At 38.3% G+C, this 23,242-nt stretch overlaps 1 protein-coding gene across 9 annotated transcripts in view; it reads left to right on the plus strand.

The window, feature by feature from the left end:
* The window catches only part of ARHGEF7 (Rho guanine nucleotide exchange factor 7), a 117,991-nt gene that overhangs the window by 46,764 nt on the left and 47,985 nt on the right, over positions 1 to 23,242 (plus strand). For 8 of the 9 annotated variants that reach the window (XM_086880184.1, XM_086880185.1, XM_086880189.1 and 5 more), the window contains 5 exons: positions 3,780 to 3,910; positions 6,308 to 6,509; positions 16,073 to 16,161; positions 22,237 to 22,331; positions 22,619 to 22,714. In XM_086880184.1, coding sequence (XP_086736310.1) covers positions 3,780 to 3,910; positions 6,308 to 6,509; positions 16,073 to 16,161; positions 22,237 to 22,331; positions 22,619 to 22,714 — 613 coding nt within the window. Of the gene's footprint in view, positions 1 to 3,779; positions 3,911 to 6,307; positions 6,510 to 16,072; positions 16,162 to 19,732; positions 19,799 to 22,236; positions 22,332 to 22,618; positions 22,715 to 23,242 lie in introns of those variants that run through there. The other variant, XM_023918285.2, reaches the window with a different exon arrangement.

Genomic DNA, 23,242 nt, shown 5'->3' on the forward strand with positions numbered 1-23,242 from the left:
CACTCACCTCAAGCTCTTTGGTGGGAGGGGAGAGAGCTGTAGAAATAACAGACAGGTGAGAGGTGTTCATCCATCATTGTAGGCTGAGGCTGTGCTAAATTATGCTAACTGGACCCTGGGACACTCAGGAAATGTTAACATTGGCCCCTTGGGTTTCTTCCTGTTCCACCATCAGCAGCAAGTTTCAGTACTGATCATCAGGTCAGAGTCTGAGAGAGAGTCTAAAAGTGAACCATATGCGTCAGTTTTTGTGTGAGGAAGAAAAGGAAGGTGATAGAAAGTCAGTGATGCATAAGAGTTACTTCATTTAATACCAATGAGATAAGTATCTTGTCACATTCATAATACTTCTCTGGTCTGTTTCCAGAGAGATTTTGTGGTTTTGGTGGCTTACTTTTTTCCTTGAATTAGAAAGCACCCCTTAAAATTAAGTTTTGCAACCAAATCTAGTTTTAATGAATGGGCATGGAGTAATACCATTAAGTCCTTTGAAGCTGTTTAGACCACTTAAAGATACTGCCTCTCATCTCAAGTGTAAGTGCAAATGCAAACCAGTGTAGTACATATTTAAAACTGCTGTACACAGGCCACTGCTGCCTTTGATGCCATTAATGTGGAGAAGTGTGTGTGGCTGTTTTCTCCAGATGTCTATGGATTAATGCCCACTTCAAAAAGCCACAGCTGGTTAGAAGGGACCTGGGCTGATTCCCTTTCACAGTGGGGGCATGTGGTGGTGGTGTGGAAACCAAAAATCAAAGCTACATGCAAACTGTGGTGTTGTCTCTTCCCAAGGAGCAAGCATAAACCTTCTTGTTCTTCCAAACAATTTTCATTAACTGGGCAATTGTGTAGCAGTTTTAGACTATCTGTTTCTGCTCTAGTACTGGAAGATGGCTTTCAGATCCTCATGTGGATCTGCAAGAATTTCAGGCATACACAGGTTCTTCTGAGATAGGCCTTCCTACAGTATGAGGAATGTGAGTAATGGCCATGGTTACTGATGAAAGACTTTTGTGGGTTTTCACTCCATCAAAGTATTAATCTCTGGAGTGGTGGGATCAAGGAAGCAGTTGCTGTTTGTAGACAGATGAAGGGAGAGGAACTGGTATAGGAAAGCTGACATAGTGGTATGAGGAAGAAAGGGTTTTACAAATACTGTAAATCTTTAAAAGGGTGGAAAAATGAAGTTTGGGAGGAAATTACCAAATTAATATTTATTAAACATGCACATTCTGTTGCCATTCAAGATTCTTGAGTTTTTAGTAGCAGAGTTGATTTTTTTTTTGATAATGTTAATATTATTATGATAATGGTAATACCATGGAGAAATTCATTGAACTTGTTTATTAGGTATTTTAATAGAAACTTAATGGGTACATGGGGTTTGAAAGCCTTTTAAATGTATCAACATTTCAGATTGATTTGAAAGTATTCAGATATTAATGGTGAAAATACTTAAATTTGCATGTAGTTTGTTTGTAATAATTTTGTTTTCACCTCAGTTTCTAATACGCAGTTTCTAATTCAAGCCTAAAAAGATGCTCTTGTATTGGTGTATTACCTCTGCTGCTGTGAAATTAGAATATTTCAGGAATACTTAGATTTTAGGTAGTGTTGTAGAGCTGCCCAGAAGCTCCAACACACTGTCATAAGTCAACCTGGTTCTGTAGTTCTAAGCAAGATGTATCAAGGTAGAATTCTGAATTAGATGGCTGTCAGTCCTCAAACTTGACTGCACTTAGGAAACATAGCAAGCTGGATATGGAGATGTTTCAGGTTACTTCTAATCCTTATACTCTATTAGGTAATGATGGTTATGGCAGCTTAAAGGTTTCTGGAAGCATTAGCGTTATCCATATAGTTATGATTTACAAACTAAGGGTATAATCCAATCCCACTTCTTTCCTGGTAGCCTGTGAAAACATGTCATATATGACCTTTTTTAATGGACTGTAATCACAGTGTTTATCTTAATACTGCAGCCTTTAAATGCTTTTAGGAAAGCAGTTTCACAAAGTGTGATGTCTTTTATTACTTCAATGTGTGAGGATGCTATGGATACAAAATACTCAACTTAATGTGTATAGTTCTAGTATTGCACTACTTGACTAGGGAGTGTAGATTTATGGGGTTTTTTTGAAGGATGGTGATATTTGAAGGCTATCAATGAGTCATTTAAAAAGATGCAGTGGGGAAGATGTTTTCCTTTCAGTCGCTGCAGACTTGGATCATCCTTTGTCAACACTGCTGTTTGTTCTCAATCCCTTTCCCTCCTCATGCATCTCTTCTGCTGTTGGATGCTGTGCTGAAGTTTAAAGACTTGCCAGTTCAGATGAATTGAGTTGTCTCTTCAGGTTTGTTGTGGAACAGGAAATATACCTTTATCCACTGATGTACCTGGATCCGAACCCTGTATATTATATCATATTATATATGTTATTTCTTTTTGACAAAAAATAATTTGGATTTGCATAATCATAGTGTACTTCAGTCTGAAAGTAACTATTATGAGACTACAGTTGTATGCTTACCTCAATATGGAAGAAAAGCAAACTCCTAGGAAAGAGAGTAACAGGGATTAAAAGCCAGGAGAGCAGTTGGGAGTCTTGTGCAGTCTGGTGAAAACATCTGGGTTTGGAACAGAAAATACTGTATTGCTTTCAGGGCTTCTTAAGCTCTGATGCTCACTGAGTAGTTTCCTTGTATGTGGAAAACATGAGAAAAAGAAATGACTTGCCATGCTTGTGTGAAGGAGCAGTGTTTGCCCACTGCTCTGTGCAGGGGGCCTGGGAGCTGCCCGCTCCTGGGGCTTTGGCTGTGAGAATGGGCAACCCTGGTGCAGCCAGAAGCAACCCCTGTGACATGGGGAGAGGCTCCCAGCAGGGCTGTGGGGGCTGCAGCCAGCACTGAACCTGGCTCTTGGGAGCTGCCTTTGGTGCAGCCCCTGGCTGGCTGTGGCTCCTAAGCCACAGGACACGTCCCCCTTGTTGGCTGCCAGCATCCCATCCTGGGGAGGTGCCAGCCCAGTGTCCGGGGCTGGGGCTGCCCTGATGTCCCCAGCTGCCCCACTCCTGGCTGGGATGGTGGGATGAGCCCTGTCCTGCTGCTCCCTCAGTGCCTCCCAGCCCACAAGGGACCCCAGCAGCCCCTGATGGTACACAGCCCTTCAGGTGAACATATCACGTGGGTCTACCTCTCAGGAGAGACAAACAGTAGTGAAGAAATGTTTTGGGAGGGTGTTGTTTACTTGAGAAGCAGCATTTTCCTTTCTTCTATTCCTAGTCCTCCCTCCAAAGAAGGAAAAATAGCTTAGTTGGCAAAATAATGGGATGAGGCAAAGGAATGTAGGAAAAAAGACAGTGGAAGGAATGTTTTAATTGAGAAGGAGATGGGGGGCTGTGGGAAGAGCTAAGAAACAGATGTGGCTGGCTTCACTTCAAGCAAGTTTTATGCATTCAAAATTCTTGGCTACTAGCTAAAATGATGCTGGTTAATTACCTTTAAATAGACTAGTAGTGAGTAGGAATAGAGAAATACAACTCTAACCCTTCTCTCTCTAAACAGGCCAAATTGTTTTCTTGTCTGTGTGGGGGAGAAATTGTTGATGTCTCAAGATTTTAGATTATTTATTGCTATCATTTTTTAAATCTTGAATTACTGAATAACTGCAGATACATCAAATCTGCTTTAGGCATGTGAATTTTACAGAGGTAAGCAGAAGTTACAGATGCAGATTTTTAAAATTCTAATATTTGCTTTATTTTTCCACCCTCCTACAGACATAGGGCTGGGCAGTGACTCTGTATGTGCACGTCCCTCATCTCATCGGATAAAATCCTTTGATTCTCTGGGATCCCAGTCTTCACACAGTAGAACTTCAAAACTCTTTCAGGGACAGTATCGGAGTTTGGTAAGTTCTGAAAGAATGAAACAAGCTGTGGTGTGATATTATTTTTCCCCCCTTTCTTTTCCCCCCTTTTTTTAAATGAGTTTTGTAAGTAAATTATAGTGTAGCAAAGTAACTGTTTCCTCTCTTTCAGTTCTATATTTTTAGCCTGTGAGTTTATTTTTGCAGCTTGTCATATGATGCTTCAAAATGCATGCAGCTTTTTGTGAACTTCGAACTATTTTTTCCTCGTTTAGTGCTCCATGTTATCTGCATAGACAGTATCTTCCTGGATTTATGGTTTTCTTTTCAGTTAAAGGACTTGTTTTTCCAAAGGCAAAAATCTCGTTTTCTCTCTTGAGTTTAGGGGTGATGATTGAAGGTTGTTCAAACCTCTGTGAAGGTGATAGTTCTAATGTTGGCAGTAGTGGCAGTTGTTTCTGTTTTCTGTTATATTTCAAGGTTGATCCTTCAACTTGCCTTTGGGTAACTGAGTCGTATGGGCCATTGTTTTATAGTACAGCTGAAACCAGGGTTGCAGACCTCATGGAAACTGTGATAAAACATAGTTTTATTCAATTGAAGGTTTGTTAGGAGGGTTCAGATTCCTAATGAAAGCTGCTTTATCTGTGGCTTTCTTAGGTGTGGTGTAATGTGTTTTCTCTGGTAGCAGAGCCTGTGCAAGTTTTTGCCCTAGTCCACTAATTCCTGCTTCTGTTCTGCTGTTCACAGCCCACTCAGTTTTGCAGAAGCAGCAGTTGGTGGGACTAGCTGGATCACTGGAGTAATCAGAGTTTTCAGTATTTCTATCACTTTGGTCATCTGAGTTGCTCTGTGCAAAGTTAGAGCAGAGAAGTGCAAGAAGGAGGGAAAAAGAGCTAGTGGCCAAACCCAGGAAATTCCTAGTTTGGTTTTGTTGGTATAGATGATCTGTTTGGAACTGTTCTCACCAAGTTTGTGCTAATTTCCTGCTGGAAAGCCATACTGGCAGAGCATAGGGTTTATAGTTGATTTCACTGTGCAATGTTTCTGCTTATTTTGTGGCTTCCAAAACATTTTCTCTTTTTGAGCAGAGAGGATCAAAGTACTTAATGTGCAAGCAGAGGACTAAGAAAGAGGCACTTGTATGAAAATGTGCCAATCTAATTGTCAGCACTGGGACTTACCCTGTCTTGGGGCTTTCTGCATGTTTTCAAAGTTGTTTGTCCTCATTTTCCTGTAGTTTCTCAGCTGCTAACTCTGATGGAAGTCATATTGAGTTGTGATACAATAGCATGATTGCTGGGGTTATGAATTCAACTGGCATGTAAGATCCTCATGACAGCATGCAGCCTTTTCATCACCTCAACTGTATAGGCAACATGTAGATGAAATTCTTCCACATGGATAGCTGACTAGGACTCTTACACAGTCATTTTCTCACTAAGCTACTTATTTTGCTGTACAGATATTGATCCTTAGTTATGGTAGAGACAAACATAATTCGTAGATCATTCTCTCAATTCCAGCACAATGTTTTTAAAGTTGTCCAAGTATTGCATTTTTTTAGCATAAAGGTTTGCCCAAACTGTCATGAAATGCTTGAATGGTGCAGATACCCAAAACTGACATCCAAGGACAAATTGCTGAATTTGCAAATCATTAATTCAAAAGACTTACTATTTACTTCTAAGAAAACATTCAGATGTTAGGACAGAGAGTTAATCTGCCTTCACATCCATGGTAGGGGATGAGCATGCATACATAGTGTATATGGACAGCTGCAAGTCTGACTGCTGCAGGCTTCCAGCTTTGCTAACCTTGAGAGAAATGATTTTGGAGTACTTATTCAAGGTAAGTTGCATAACTCTTTTGTAGGTTTTGTTTAAGAATGCTCCTTCATTGGCAGGCCATGGAGACTTAGACCTTCAACTGTGGAAGCCACCAACCTGATCTGTTACATGAAAAAAGAAAAGGAAAAAGTTTTGAGCTTCAAACTCTTGATATAACCAAAATTAAATCAAACCCAACTCAGTTTCTCTCTCCTTGCATCACAGAGAAATTTAGGGAAAAAAACTCTAATGTAAAGCCTTTGTTTCTTTGTAGTTGTCAAAGGCAGTTTCAATTTATGCTTGTTACAGAAAATGTATAATTTTTTTTGTGAGAGCAATAATTGTTCTCATTTCAGCTCTGTTAAGCCCTTCTGGTTGAAGGGGCTGTAATAAGTAAAATATATATACTCCCATGGCTGATAAAAATCTATAGATGAAAAATGACGAAAATACTGGAAATGCCAAATCACTCCTTATAAAGGCTTTGGAGTGAAAATTTGGGGACTGTTGTGTGTGGAGGAAAATCCATTTTATGGACATTTCTGTTTTGCTCATGGAAATATTGTTTAAATCTCTAATAATAATTTCATTCTTTGTTTTCTCTTACTAGGACATGACAGATAACGGCAACCATCAGTTGGTGGTGAGAGCCAAATTTAATTTTCAACAGACAAATGAAGATGAACTTTCTTTTTCAAAAGGTGATATTATTCATGTTACAAGAGTGGAAGAAGGAGGCTGGTGGGAAGGAACTTTAAATGGAAAAACAGGGTGGTTTCCAAGTAACTACGTACGAGAAATTAAATCAAATGGTGAGTCTTGAAGGGGAGAGCATATTTGCAGAAATTCTTGCTTTGGGAATAGGTTGATGGTTGGTTGATTCATTAAAACTTCAAATGCTTTTTGTTTAAGCTTGATTTTATTTACTGAAAATCATTCACAGCAATGATTAATGCTCAGGAACTTGCACTTCCCCACCCCAGTTCACTGTATAGCGTGGCTTCTGAATTAGCAGTAGGTGTGCAGAAAACTCCCCATTCTTTTTGCTTGTTTGTCACATTTGGGCTGCTCTCACTTCCTTCCTGAATTCCTAGAATATGTGATTTTGACTCAGATGCTGACAGACTTTTAATTGGTGCTTTAGGTTTAAATAGTGAGAGATTTCCTACAAAAAACAACAAAAAAAAATGAACAAGAAAAAACCCCCAAACCAAACAAAATTTACTCAACAAGCTTCATTACTTAGAAGTAAACAACTGCAGGAAAGAAACCCAATTCTATCAAAATCTACTTTTGAAAGATAATATTTATTTTTTTTTTTTCCCTTGTTCATGTGCTTTCAGCTTTTTTTCATACAGGCTTCATCCTTCTGCTGGAGTTTTATACAGTCAAAGTGCCTTCTGTAAATGTCATCTGAATATCAGAACTAACATTCCTTTTTAATCCGCTCGGACATGGCTGTGGGTGACATAATTTCTCTGTCTCCTTTATTTCCTTTTTTTTTACCCCATGTCTTTCCTTGTCTTGGTTTATTTTCAGAGATTAGAGATAAGCCTGGTAGGATAAAATTACCCAGGGTCTCTGGAAGGCTTTACCACTGTTTCCTTTGTTACAGCTCCAGTGAAAACACACATCTTTTGGGGCCAAGCTAAAGTCTTTGGCATGGCTTCCCCCCATTATGAGGCAGCTATTCAGATGCCTGATTGCAGTGAGGTTGTGAGAGAAAAAGTCCATTTTTAACCTTATCTTTTCTCCTTTTGTGGCATCCTCTTATTTTCTTCCTTGATTTAATATCTCCAGTCTGTTGCTGCAAAATACTAGTCTTAGATCTGCAGCTTTATTGTCCTTTTCAACCAGCTTCTCTCAGACATAATCACAGCATAAGTCTTGGCTTTAATGTTCTTTAGAGATCTCTCAGATGCAGTTTATCCTGAGAAACACTTCTTGAAGCCTGTTTTTGGTTTGTCGTGATGTAGCACCAGCCACTATGACTCTCTTGTCTCATTGTTACTCATTTAAGTCATTGCTGCAGAGATTTTGTTTGGATTTCATCAGTTTTGACGTCTTCCAACTCCTAGAACCTGTGTGGGCAATTAAACTCCAGAATAGAAATGCTTTAACAGTGAACATGCAAGAACCAGAAGTTGCCAGTAGCTGGAATTAAACGATTCTTGTTTTATTAAGAATACTGCACTTGGGCGAAGTAGGTAGGAAGAGACAAGCTGTAGTGCCAAGGTTAGTACCAAGTGCAGTCTGATACTTGTGACTGTTTGCAACCCTGTCTGATCCCTGGGGCTGACATGTTTTTATTTTCACTTCTTGCCCTCAGGAGAATTTTCTCCCAAGTACTTTTCCCTCCACTTTATAGGTGTATTCTCTTTGCCACAACAGTTTATCCCTTCTGGCTTCTGCAAGACTTCTTGGACTGCTGTCTCATATGTTCAGTTTCTTCTATGGAAGTTTATTCTGTTTGTGCCCATGCTTTTCTCAGGAAGCTCACTGAGTATTACAAAGTTGAAATGACTGTAGCTGTAGCTCACTAGCTTTCTCTGTTTTCCTCCTCCATTTTAAAATTACTGTGTTTGGCTTTTTCCAGTACTTTATGGAACTTCACTTGTCCTCTCTGGTTTCAGATATGGATATAGCTAGTTCTCTTACTATCAATTCAGCACAACAGGTACTGTGTAATTTATCAAAATAGTAATTTTAACCTGCTTTTATGCATTTGTAGGTATATGTTTGAGTTGTCTGAAATCGACTTTTTTATGAGGAGGATGGGGGGTGGTAGAAGGAAGCATGACATGCCAAGAGCTTCTTAGTGTGTTAGTAACTGTGGAGTTGGAGATTAGCTTTACCCCTTCATGTATGCATGCATGCTGTGGAATGCTTTGTTGCTACTACCCTCATGACCATGTTAGTTGTATTTTAAGTGGTGACCTGACTTCTCTTGCTTACTTTTGCTTCTTTTTGTGTGCTTGTGGTCAGTGTATATATTTGTGATATTTACTCCATGTCGGTTTGCATCCACTTTTTCTGTTCTTTCTTTGACGTGCTGCTAATTTTTAAAAGAATTATCATTCATGTTAGCTTTTTCTGCTTATGTTGTTACTACTGGGACTTCTTTTTTTATGTTTACTCAAATCTTCTTACTTTAAGTCCATTGTTATAATTTTTCTGCACTGTTTTTTATTTTATTGGTTGCTTCCATGAAGCTTATTATGAATATTTCTATTCTCAGCTGAGTTTTGCTTTATGGGTGTTGTTGAAGATCCTAGAGAGAGGGCTTTCCTGTAATTCTCCTCCCTTCTGTATCTAGTGCATTGCCACTGTGTCTTGCTGCTGGACTTTTTTTTTCTGCTGTCCTTGTTGAAACAAGGATGTAATGCTGTTTGTTACAAAGCTCTGAAGTTGTTTGAATAGGTGGGTGTTCATGGGAAGCTTCATCTAGGCTATATGTAATTTCTGTTGCCTTCCTGTGTCCCTTCTTGGTTCATCTTCATTAGGAGTGTTGGTATTCCTTGACTTGATAATCTTACGCTGTCCATTTTTCTTGACTTCCTAGTAACTATATATACCTCAGGATTTTCTTTATTCAGAAGTGTTTTAAGTGCCTTTATGCCTTAAACATGAGGTTGAAATACAAAAGTGCTCTTTTTTGCCTTATGTATTTTAAAACTATTTAGGAGAACTTGCAGCCTTGCTAGCTCAAATTCAAAATATGCTTTCTGTCAATGTTACAATAGATTTATATTAAAAAAAAAAAAATCCAGATAAGATTGTTGAAATACAGGCCCTTGATTAAAGTCTCTGTGAAAAAAAATGTTCATCCTGGACATCTCTGTTTTCAGAATACTTTGTAAAATGTTCTAGCACTGGCAGTATGACTCTGCACTTCTTTCTTCTCTGAAATGTAGCTGAAAATACTGTAAATAGCTAGAAATTCTGTATAGGATGATGCATTATATGAAGAGCTCCCAGGACATGACTAAGTTAGTTCCTGAGTTTCATTATTTAAATCCTCTCAGTCTGCTGTAAACTGACTCTTGCAAACTGAGTAAAAGAAGAAACGAGTGAAGTTATTTATGCATGTGTGTTTTTGTTTTAATTCTCACAAACTTCATAGGCATTAGATGGATTTTTGTTCTAAATTAAAATCCTCAAGTGTAAGAAAACTGTAGTTATGTAATCATAGCTTTTACAGTAGCTCTGAAGTTATATATTCAGGGAGGGGAAGAAAGAGATACATGGCAACAAAACGGCCTTTACCCACATTGATTTCTTAAAGAGTTTAGAAGAAAAGTAAGCTGCATTACATAAATTACACCAGCAGAGCATATGACATGATAAGGTATCTCACAGTGGTTGTGCCCTGGTTGTAACTTGTTTGTTTAGCTGTGCCTGAGTGATTTGAGTTAGCACACAGTGCTGATACATGCGTGAGGTGAGCTACGAATGGTTATAGGACACATACCGAGGTTATTGAGCAAAGCACAGCATTTCATTTTCTTACCCTGGACAATGGCTATTTTGGAGGAAAATAAATTTGGTTGAGATGGATAACCAATTGGGTTTTGTTTTGCTTTTGAGTGTGTATTTATTCTGCCCCCTCCCTGACCCAAGGGGAAAAAGAGGATTTGTTTAAAGTTGTGATAGTTATAATCAAACATGTAAATATAAAAAAACACAGTATTTTTCTATTCAGGTATGTACCTTCACTGTGAGCTTAAAAAAAATGGTCCATTTCTCTCTCCCTCCCCCTGTGCCTATGTTTTCATTTCCATTTTTGAACACCTTAACATCTTACGCTTTTAAATGTTCTTTGATCACTAGTCAGGAAGTACTCTGAAATGAAAGAATTTTGTTTTTATGCCGCTCTACTGTTACATGTGACAGAAGGTAAAAAATAATGTGAAAACTTGTTAAGATACTTGACAGTGTGGCCTTTTTGAGGTTGTTTTTGCTTACATAAAATGGGACAGGAAGGGGTGAAAGGTGTAGGTGGAGTCTTGTCTCTTACAGTGCTGCTTCTGTCTCACACGGTACTTAGGGAGATTTGGAGACCTAGTTTTGAGGGCTCCCTTGCAATGAAGAGTGGTTAGCCAGAATGGGATGCACTTGCCTAGCTGCTGTCAGACGTTAATCTGTTTTTTTAAAAAAATCACAGTCAGTTACTGAATTTTATCCAAGCATAATCCCTATAAATGTCATGAGATTACACAGGAGGGAATATAGCTTTGTAAAAACTATATTTGATAAGTCACAAACTTTATTCTAGTTCTCTGCAGAAATTAATGTATTGTTACTGCCCTAGCCTCTGTTACGCTTTCTCAACAGTTGTTAGTATCAGGCCCAGTGCAAATTACAGTGGTAGTGTTTCTTCTGGTGGGATGTTAAAAAAGCAAAATCTATGTGGGGGAAAGGTTAGAATATACTGGAGTGTCAGCTCTTTCCATCCTGTGGTGTGTGAGGGAAGGAGAAATCACACTTGGCTTTGGGGAAAAAAAAAGAAAAGGGAAAAGTAACTAAAACTCCATGAAGAATATTAGTTTTTTTCTCCCCATGTACACTCAGAGGAGTATTGTGTTCTCTTGTCAAGTGTAACTCTACAGACATAAATGAAATAGAGGTTGGGAGCAGTGAATGCTGTTGGGGCAGAAGTGTTGGTGTGTCTGTATTGCAGAGTGGAGCACTGCAGAATGCCTGAGCCCTCCTGAGAACTGGGAACGGGTTTAGCTCTGCCCTCCTGATGGTAACTAGACTCACTGATTCATCTAGGAAGATGGAGTGTAGGAATCCAGAAATGGAGAAACATTTCTCTGTTTGTCCTATTCTCCAAAAGGTATTTATCGTATTTGTCACTGACAGGCTTCCAAATATCCCTGGGTAAACTAGGATTTATAAAAAAAAAGAAGTAGAAAGTAGTAGAATGTTCAGTATGCCACTGAAGTGAAAAATATAGATTTTAGAGGGTTTAATACATGGAGTAAGGATGGAGGAAAAAAAGGTGTGGTTTTTAACTCTCCTTCCTTCTCCATAATTCTGCAGTTTGTAGAAGCACAAAAAGTGATTGGTTGAAAGTTAGTCACAGTTTTAGCTACGTCATTAGATATAGTAAACTTATTTGCTAAAATATAAAAACAATACATGTGTCTGTAATTAATACAGTAAAAATAGATATAAAGATGAGGTGGCCGTGTGGTTCAGGGCCATTTTGTACCATCAGAACAAAAATGAGCCAGGTTGCAGTGAATTAAACTTGTGCAGAAAGTCTAGAGAGGCCTGCCAAGTTTTGTAATAACATCCTAATAAACACGAGAAACAAGATCCTAGCAGGCTTTGGAGTTTTTGTTCTGACCCAGAGGAGTGTGATAAGTGGGACTCCCTGTGAAGGAACATCCCAAAGGAGCTCAGCTCAGAAGGGACTGAGAAATCCAGGAGTGAAGAAAAGTGCAGAAGAAATGCAGCAGAATCAAGAGAGAAAAAACAGATTTAAAATGTGATATGGAGCTTGCTTGTAGCACTTCACTGATAGGGACCACATAGCTTTTGGTGTCTTGTTGGCACATCTTTCATCTCCTAACATAGGATGAAACAGCCCAAATTGGATCGTTTTATCTGGATTACGCACCACAGTGCAGTAATTGCAGGAACATACAGGGGTGTTCTTGGAGCAGTAGGGTCAAAGTGCTTTACTAAAGTATGTTCTGAAGGGAATACATACTCTCTGGAGTAGCACGAAGTAGAGTGTTGCATGAAAATGAATATGGCATGAACTGAAGATATGACAGAAGAGAATGTGGGAATGTCAAGTAATTTGAAGGCATGTAAGTTAAAATGGAAAGAAACAAAGTATTGGGAAGGATTGGGTAAATTGTCTTTTTTTAGACAGAATAATAATTCTGTCTGAATTATTACAGCCAATAAATAGGCATTTGTAGAGTAAGGTAACTTCATTTTAGGGAGTGTGTGGCATCTTATGTACTACTTAGGGAAAGGTTATAAAAGCAATTGCTTCCTCTGAGGATAATTATTTGGTGGAAGAGTAATGTTAAAAAAGGTTGTGCTACCTTCATTCTCCACTCAAAGATGATCTGTTCAGTGAAGTCCATCTGGTTTATCTAGCCACTAGACAATGTGTTATCAGGTATGGCTGAGGGCAGTGGAATGAGATGCTTTGATCACAAGAGAGATGGACAGTGGTAACTCAGCTCTTGGTTTCAGTCACCAGCAGGATGCTATCTCTTCCTGTACCTGAGCAGGTGCCTGCCAGTTTTGGATTTGACCACAGCTGAGCCATTTTCATTGTGTTTTCTGTGTTAGTATAAGGGGTTTGCATTGTGGCTGGGAGAAAAGTGGGGAGATGCAAAAATCTGTGTGGGAAAAGCTGGTGTCTGGCTCAGGTCACTCTCTTCCAGGGCTTTGATAAATAGAGCCTCTCTGGAGTGGGCAAAGTGCCAGGGTTTTCCCAATGTTTCTAAAACCTTTGGACTTTAAAATACTGAATGGTGCTGAATGGGGGTGGTACCTCCTTGAAATGTTTAATGAAATATGCTCTGTTTGCAAAATACTCTGATGTTCTATTACCAAGGATAATAAATGATGCTTAGCATAAACAAAGAAAATGATTTCTTATGTGCAAGATCAGGATTTTCTTCTGTGTAACGTATTGTGCAATAAGCTAATTGCAACAAGACTGTTTCTTATTCCTCCTTATGAAGCAAGGCACTGCTTGGAGGCAGAATACCAGACATGATAGACAGCTGGACTAATTTGCTGTGTCTGATTCTGTGTTTCTGCAATAGAAATGGCCTTTACATTTTAAAAGCTAAATGTTGATTATGACTGTTCAGGCAAAATGATATGAATGTGTCACTTTTTCTGTCCTGTCTTTAAATCTGGATTTGGACATGTGTCTCTGATGGATAACTGAATCAGCTGAACAGCTGGCAATATAAATGACTATGTTTCAGCATAAAAACTCCCACTTTCTTCAGCAGCTTAAGGGAAGAGAGGTATTTTTGCACCCTTTAAGATAACAAAGAGCCAGAATTCTGTGATCAGCCATCTTAACAATGGTCAGCCATTTGTATTATGATAAATTCAGTGACAAGTATTTACCTTTATCCTTAAATAACTTTTCTTCCTCCTTTCAAGACATATGTATTATGATAAATTCTGTGGCAAGTATTTAGTTTTATCCTTAAATAACTCTGCCTTTTCCTTTCATGCTTTTTGGTGCATGATTAATAAACCTTTAGGTATTTAGTGAACCTGAAAGTCACTATAAATTGTAGGATAAGTCCAAGAGCTTCCACAGAGAATGAAAGTAAATTATCAAGTTTGTGGGAATATCATTTTCATCATTCAGTTCAAAGAAAAGATTTTTAATTGTCCCATATAGAGTAGCATTATAGAGGAATATATAAATGAGTAGCCATACATATGACATCATTTTAGATTCTTTCACACTGTTTGGTGGCAAATCTGCTTGAGTTTACAGCTTCATTCTAAGGGGTGGGAGAAGTCCTGTCATTTGGAATTACTTGGCTTTGTAGCAGAGCACGTATGTGGTGCAGGGCTGGTGGCTGAGAGCATCAGTGTTCCCAGCTGGATAACTGCTGGCTCTAATAGTTTTTGTGCTGTGTGTCAGCTTAGATCTGACGTAGGGTGTGCAGGCAGGGGATATTAACCAAAAGGGTTTTACTGTCATCCCTGAATGTGGTAAGAAGAATTTTTTTTTTTTTCCTTTGCTCATGTTTGGCAGTTTTAAGACTGTATTTTATTTTTAGATTAGCTTCTTTGAGGGGCATTCTAGTGACATACAGAGCAAATCCCCTTAAAGACAGTTGCATTTGTGTGCCCGTGGGGCCTGAGCTGCTCTTCATGGGCTGTTAGCTAAAGCCTCTGGCCAGGCTGTCCTGGTACTGGAGATGAAAGGATGACCTGCACCTGGAGTCAGCTTGCTTGAGATGGAATCACCCATGGGCTGCAGCTGGGTGCCTAAATTGCTCAGCAGGAGAGGCTTGTACCACAGGGAGTGTTCTGCTTATGATGATGCTTCACTGGTCAGCTCTGCTGTCCATGGGAATTTTCCATAGCTGGCCCTTTGCTTGGCTGACTGGGCTTCTCCTGGAGAGCTGTTTGAGACTTGCATAATTTATACTTAGCCTGAGGTATCAGGTAAACTGGGGTTAAATTATTCATGTATCTTTATTAAAATGTGTTTGAAACAGGAGCTTGCTTTTAAAGTAAAGGTAGAGCCTTCAGTAGGTGTGTTTTGGTGATGCTTCTGTGGTTTTGTTTGGGGCAGTTCAGTTGACAATTTGCTGTTTTATAGCTTGGATGCAAATTACTCAAATGCTTATTTGACATTTGCATAGACAGGCCTGATTATTTAAGAAACATACAAAAATAGACAAACCGAAACACCAAAATGTCCTGATAAACACAGTCTCACAAGCATTCTCGGTTGAGTACACAGTCAAGTGTGAGATCAAAAAGAGATGCTGTAAATCTTACTTGCTGTTCTGCAGCATCCAGCATGTTGCTTTTGTTTTTCTCTCTCCTCATGTTTGCTCCTCTGTGATTGACTTAGAGGAGTGGTAGTGGTGGGAAGGAAGGCTTTAGGAGTGTGTTTTCTCTGCTTCTCTGCTCTGGGTCAGCACTTGGGTAACTCTCAGGACTGTTGTTTTGATCTTGAAGATTAATGTTGTCCTTCTAGGAAGAGTATGCATTACTGAGGGCTAGATTCCCTATGGGTTACAGGAAGCATTTATTGTTATGAAGAACTCTGTTGTCCAGTGCATAAACATTTTTATTCTATACTTCATTTATAGCAGAAGCTAATTTGTTTTAAAAGATAATTTTCTGGGCATAAGGTAAGTCACTTCACTAGTATAGTGTTTTGAATCTCTGTTTTGAGACTGAGAGTAATGTCTCACCTCTGGAGTGTTCAGCTTTTGGTTGGTCACTTGCTTTCACAGAGTTCATTAAAGCAATATTAAAACTTTACACTACTTTTGTTTGAAAGTGCGTATATGGTTTGGAAATGCCTGTTACTGATTTTTTTTTTTTACTTTTTGTTTTTTAATTGCAGTCTATTACAACATCTTGTTTTTGAAAAATAAATTTGGAAAAGCAAATTTTATTAACTGTCTTTCTGGTTCCAGGAAAAAGAATGTGAGTTTTTCTGTTTGCCTTTGATGAGGCTAGAGTTCCATTCATTGTGAACATATTCCAAGTACAATTATGTATGTTTCACAGTGGAGCACGGTTTTCACTGTATCCTGATATATATTTTAAAGCAGTTTGTTTGACCTCTAGTGTTGAGCTGTGAAATTGCACCCCATTGACCCCAAGATATCTTATATTTCAGAAAAACCAGTCTCCCCCAAATCAGGTACACTGAAGAGTCCACCTAAAGGCTTTGATACATCTGCAATTAACAAAAGCTATTACAATGTGGTAAGTGATCATTTTTTCCTCCATGTGAGCTTTAATGTATGGTAGAATGTCATTTAACTAAATGCTCTTATCTGCACAAAATAAAGGCAGTCTTGCCAGGAAGTACAAAACTAGATAGGGGTATTGGTGGGTTCTCATATAAAGAAGATCATTATTACTTTAATAGAATATTACGTACATGGATTATTAAATGTGATGCAAAAATTATAGTTTAAAGTAAGTGAATGATTGGCACTTATGTAATACTATGCTCATTTTACTTGTTTTGTTAGTTGTGAATTTCCTTTTTTATTTCCATCCCCCACATGTGCAATCAGTATTTCCCAATCTCCATGAAGTACTGAAATTCTGCCGTGTTAAATTATGTTTTTGTCCTTGTTGAATAAGAGATTGTTTCAAAGTGTTTGATTTGCTTACTTTGTACTCATGTTTGTAAATCAACTCTTGCTAACTTAAGGAACCTCTCCCTTATACAGGTGGATAGATTTCACAGCAAGGCAGTACAGGCAGAGTGAGCCTTTAGCCCTCAGGAGTTCTTAACCTGGTACTCAGACCTCTTTAGTAGATGCATGTACAAAACATACCCAGCTCCATCTTTAAGTGTGTTGTAACCATGTTGAGAATCATTTATTTATTGAGTAGATACGTTGGGAAGCAAAAAAAGCATTTTACTGTTTTTGTTAAGCACTGCTCCCTGCTGGTGTAAAACCAAACCACAACCTTTCTTTCCCTTTTCTTCCAAGCAGCTGCCATGGGTTTTTGTTCTATATGTCAGTTTTTAAAAAGGATCATAAAGCATCATTTTCTGTTTTCGTCTTGTGTGGTTGTGGCAGGAATAGCACCTGGAAGAACAGAGGTGTTTTGTCTCTAGTCCCTAATTGAAAGCTCTGAAGCAAGGTCCTGTTCCTCCATCTGGCTCCATTCCTGCCTCTGTCAGTAGCTGCAGTTCTGTGGTGAAGGGAGGACTGTGGGTCTTTGGCAGGTCCCACAACTGCTGGTCACAGTGGAAAGTATCCGTGCAGGCACACCCTTCCCTCTAACTGCAGGATGTAATGGTCTTGCTGTGCTATATCCAGTGAGAAAATAGTGGATTGATTTCATTTGTTTTTGTGTTCACTGTCTTTATAGTGGGTTTTTTTCTTAACTTATTGTAGTGTGTGGATGTGGTGAGAGTGTATTTAAGTGAAAATAAGAGAAACTAAGTGTTGAATTTGTTCAGGCACCTAAGTTATACCATACGATTTTGAAATATCACCTTTGGTTTATGTGATTTTTATAATTGTTCCCTGGGTAACCTGTTCTAATTGTGGAGGCTCAAGCTACTACACTTTGGGAGATACAGCTGTGGCTGACTTTTAAAGTATTTAATTAAAAAACAAACAAACAAAACCCTGAAACCCCAGTGACCATCATATACCTATTCTTAGGATTAGTTAATTTTTCTTCTTGCTCAGGTGTAGCTTTCTTGGTACAATTAACCTGATGTAATGAGATGCCAACTGTTCTGACTGCTCATTACTTAATAACTGTTGATGACATTGTAGAGGGTGAAGATGGCCATCTCATAATAATATATGGATATGTTGTAAATTACAGCACTGACCCTAGAGTCCTATTTTTAAGAATGTCTGCAATAAATTGTGTAATTGCCTTGGTTTCATGTTCTTCCACAGTGTGGCAAATACCCCTACATTTTTTTTTAACTCACCATTCTCTTTTTCTGGTTTAGAAAATGTGGCATGCCCATTGTTTCAGAGAAGTAAGACTGTACTGCTGTGTCTGAAATCTAAATTAGACATGCTCACATTTAGATTTTTTTGAAATACATTTTGTACTTCTATGTCAATATAGCTATAAAAGATTTTCAATTATTATTAAATATGTATGATTTTTGCATGTTTTACATGTAGATAAGACACACAGCAAACCTGTTCACTGAAGTGAACGTCTGAGTTGAGTTTTAGTTCTGTCGTAATTCCTAAGCTGCAGACATGGGACTTCCCTGTACTAAATGTCATCAGTCTGTACTGATAATAAAGTTGAGGAAAAAGCAGAAGAGCTCCAAAAAAACTTTTGGCAACTGGTAGCTGAAAGGATAGAGCTCGAGTGAAGGAGTTAAAATCTGTGTTTTAGTCTCTCTTGGCTACCAAACTTGAGTTGAGACTGGTACTTTGGGACTATGTATATTTTTGAGTTGTGGCTGTCCCCACATGGGGATGTGCTGACACTCCACAGTCCTTGTGGTTACTGATTGCTGTTTACCCTAAGGAATGTTTTGTGCAGGCAGCACCTGAGGGTACTGAGGACAAAATCAAGGGACAGTTCAGAAAGTGGTAAGAGAGGCTCCCTTTCTGGGAGGAGGCCTGGGCTAAGGGAAAAGTACTTAATGTAAAGATGAGACTACTTTCACCACCTTCTTCTGCTCTTCACCCCTTTGTAAACATGTTCTTTATTTCTGTAGATTCACAGAATCACAAGCTCTGTCTGGAGCTTGTGAGACAAATCACATGCCTTCTAGTCTCAGTGTGCTTAATTAATTTCTCCTTGCATTATGTGTTACTGAGAACGCAGACATTTGTTATGTATGTACATTTGGCTTGGCTCTGGAATTCAGGTTAGTAGAGAATGCTGAGGTTTTGTCCTCCACAGAATGGTACAAGTCTATAGTAGTGTGTAATATGAACCAGACTTGTGCTGAAGTGTTTTTCATGTAGAAGTAATTTAGTAGCCTATTACTGAAGAAGTGGGTGTATTGTTGCATGTTATTCCCTGAAGACAGAGCAGGCGTTACTCTGAGTTTTATTTTTACATCAGATCCCTTGAGAGTTTATAACTTTGTTTCCAGAATAAAATTAGGTTCTCTCCATTTACAGTTGCTTTGAGATTAGGTAGCTGGTCCAAAAGCAGATGAAGAAATGGGCAAATTTCTCCACAGTTCTGAGTATTTGGTTGACCTTTTTTCCTTCTAAGTATTTGAGAAGTAGTAGAAAGCAAACACTCCTTTTGAGGCTACGCTTTTAAAGTTGGATCAAGTTGTCTACTGAAGTTCATATAAGTTTTTGAGGCCCCTCAAGATATGCTATACTTGTGCAGTGCTTTACATTGCCTGTCTCAAGGGCCTGTTTTAAGGAGTTCATCATAGAAATTCTTGTGATCCGGGAAAATTGCATACTGATCACGGTTTTGCTCAACTATGTGATATTTTGGTTAAGTGCCATACTTCTATGATAAAATGTGAATGTGCTACAGGATCATGCTCAAATGTATCTCTGAACTCTGCCTTTTCTCCCACCAATTTGGAAGGCGATGAGTCTTCACACAGGTGATTTTAAATCCTTTTTTGGGTGGTAGTTATGGCCTCAGGGAGAAGTCTGAGGTTTTGTGTGACAGAATTGTTAACCATGTTTGAATTTTGTATGCCATGTGATTGAGAGAGCCAGTGCTGTATGAGCTTGGTTGTGTGTGCCTGCCATTCACCAGTGTTAGGGACTGCAAAGGCTGCCACTGGAGTGCTGCTCTTTTGGCACTCGGTCGGACCTGCGCAAATGTTGTGGTGCAGTTGTGGAAACAAGGTCTTCAAGGTCTCATGGGCTCTTGCAGCAGCCAGAATGCACAGAAAGCAGGAAAGGGAAGAAAGGTGATTATTAGATCATGTGGACGAGATGTGGATATGAGGAATGTAAGGGATTTCTGGTGTCAAAATACTGAGATGCAGTAATGACTACTTGTCACTTCAAAGCACAGACCAGGAGTTTAATCCTCATAACTTCTCAGTGAGGTAGGTAAGTCAAGCTGGAAGAATGCAAGATATCACAGAAATTGTTTTAGAGCTATGTAAGCAAGGTTATTCTTTAAAACTAAGCTCAAAGTAAAAAAAAAAAAAAAATGTATGCAGTGAAAACTAGTTGTTTAAAAGGAAGTGTAATAGATTTAATGTGTTCTGGGGACTGCTGAAACTGTGTGTATTTCAAGTATTGTGTAACACTGTGAACTACTGGAATAAAAAGATGTATAAGTGCACCTGATGCTATGCACGGGTTTTGTAGCATGGTTTTATTTTCAGTGGCATTAATTTTCCTTTTTCCACTAATTGTCAGGTTACTAATTCTAGTTTTTAAGCTTTCTTGTTGTTACCTCCCCCTGCCCTTAAGTCCTTTTCCTCTAATCCCATCTTCTCCATATGGCAAAGAAAATCCTCAAAGAAAAATACAAACCAGCACAGGGAAAATAATGAAGTGTGTCCAACATGAAACTGATTTCATTTCAGGCTTTTAGGACAGCTGTTCATAGCATGGAATGGAAGTAGTCTTTGAGAAAATGGGATAGTAGTGCAGTCTTTCAAGATCTTTAGCAAATTTGTTGATTTTTGTCTTTTGGTGTCTTTTAATATTGTTCAGTTCTTCATCAGGACACTGTGGTTTTAGCCCTGGCTTTCAGTCTCCTTTTCCCTACTAATTTTTCCTGCCAGTGTAATGACTTTGGGCTGGGAGATTTTTATGGGGAAAAACATATTGAAAAATACTGATTTTGCACTTTGTTTTCAACCTCATGGATACCAAGTACTTTTATATTACCTTTTGAACAATTTGCTTTCCTTGTTTTATGTATATATATATGTAAGAGAATATGGGGCAGTAGCATAGTATATTGATGCTATGGTTGGCAGAGATATTTTATTTCCCTGATCTAAATGGTCAAAAAAACCCCTTAGCTTTTTTTAAATTTGTGTGCCCATATTGTACTTTATGCTGTAATTTCCCAGTTAGTAGCTATAATTTGCCCTGTGACGTTCTTCTGTCACAGTGTTTAGCAGAGAATGGAGACATTTTAATCTTGAGTTCAGGATTCAGACTTGCAACAAAAGAATGGACTCAAAAATGGTTTCTCTCTCTCTCCCTAAATGAATAGAAGCATTCAAGGAATAAGCAGAATCAGTGACACCAATGAAAGGAACAGTGAATTCTTCATTGACATACTGAACTATTTAAAGTTATTTCATCAGGTTTGCATTTAGGAATGAATGGCTTTTTTTATTTCCTAAGAAAGAGTATTGACTACAACAATGAATAATGCACTCAATTACAGTCATTCTTATAAATGCTGAAATGAGATATTACTGTAGGCTTGACAAATATGTCATGTAACAAAATGAGGTTTGTGGTGTGGCTTATGACCAGTGAATAGCAGTAAGTTTTCGAAGTTCAGCTCTGTTCACTAAACTGCATTTAATTCTGATGGTTCTCTTGCTAAATAACTTTTAGGAAGCGAAAAAGAAGTTGCCTTCTAAAAGTACAGCAGAGCCTGATATGATTATATTGGAGGCTATATTAAAGCAGGCTCCCAAGAAATGGCCCAGTAAAATGCTTTCCTATACATCCTTGGGGTTATTCTACTTGTTTTATTTATATTCAGCCAAAACCCAAGTGTGTACTTTATTTTGTAAATACCTGGCTTTGCATCAGTCTTTGTAATTTTCTTATAGTAGTGTACTCCCAGTGTAAGGTTAGGCAGCACTATTTAAAAATATAGTAATAGTGCTAATTGTATTGGTAAATGAAGTTGGAAATTACTTGATCTTTGTAAATCTGTTAATATTCAGGTGTTCTAGCAGGTTATTTAGTGTATCTGAACACTCCACTAGCAACATTAGATGTAATGTGTTGTAATTGAGACTGAGAAAATGACACGGTTCATTTCTCTTGCAACTCTATTGTGCTTTACCATCCTCTGATGATCTGTGTCTGTTCTGAAGTATATAGGGGGAATAATTACCCCTGGCTTTGGAAGAGAATGGAAGAGAGCTCAGTGTAACTCAAATTTTGCAATAAAATGTGTAATGATAATCCCATTAGTTTGCCTTTTTTTAATATGGCTAACAATACTTGTGTGTAGCGGGTTTTTTCCCCCTGTGAATTTCATAGATGTATAGTATTTAGTGATTTCTTGTTGATATTTGAATTTTAAAGTAGTAACTCTCATTTAAGTTTTTCTCATGCTAAATAAATTTTAGTATGCTTTAAAACTGGTATTGATCTATCTTAAAAAGTACCAATTAGCAACTGTCATTTATTGTAGGTGCTACAAAATATATTAGAAACAGAAAATGACTATGCTAAGGAGCTACAAACAATGCTTTCAAACTACCTGCGACCATTACAAGCCAGTGAAAAGTATGTGAGTTTGTCCTGTGTTTTAAATTAAGCTTGAGATCTCTTGTGTATTGGGGAGGGTTAACATGGTCAAAATGTTGATGTCAGTGTGAATTTACAATTTACTTCTGTGAACTGTGTGATTCTTGAGGCAGGGATTGCTTTGATTCAGTTTGCTTGCTGACTGAAACAGTCTGGTCTTTGATCTAAGAACCAGTAGGCATTTTCTTTAAAGGCAATAGGTAGTATTAATGCACAATTAGTCAATGGCTGAAAACCTAAACATGTTTTACTTGCTTTGGCTCCAGGTTAACCTTGACAAATACTTCATACTTAATGGGAAACCTGGAAGAAATAAGTTCTTTCCAGCAAATGCTTGTACAATCTTTAGAAGAATGCACCAAGTAAGTACCATGCATACTGAATGGAGTAAATGCTAGCATACAAATATTTTCTGTTACTTTACTACTTGCATATTTTTTTTGGCATAGATTTTTTTTCTTTTATTTCAAGTGTTGCCAGAGCTGTACAGTAATAGATGTTTGGTGAATATATTGATTCTTTGTACAGAAACATATTTGCCCTAGGATGCAATTGCAAAGGTAGAACTTCTGATGTAGTTTAAAAGAAATTTTGAATTTTCATGATGCAAATGCATACCAGTAGAAAAGTGCTGGTTTTGGGGGCTTGAATTGTAAATATGTTCTTCAAAGTAAGAAAAAGAATGGAGGGACCTTATGTGATGGTGGAACAATGGAGAAGGAGGTAAGTGACTTGATGAAGGATACTGTATGAGAATGCTTGTGCTTAGTATTCTGGCCTGAACAAAAGTCATCATCAAGGTGTGCTGGGAGAGGTCTGCAGGACAGGCAGAAAGAGCAACCTGAATTAAATAAAACCCCTCAGTGCTTGTCCTGCACCTTATGGCAAGC

This window comes from Cyanistes caeruleus, chromosome 3 (assembly GCF_971803275.1).
Source record: "Cyanistes caeruleus chromosome 3, bCyaCae1.hap1.1, whole genome shotgun sequence".
Taxonomy (NCBI): Eukaryota; Metazoa; Chordata; class Aves; order Passeriformes; family Paridae; genus Cyanistes; species Cyanistes caeruleus.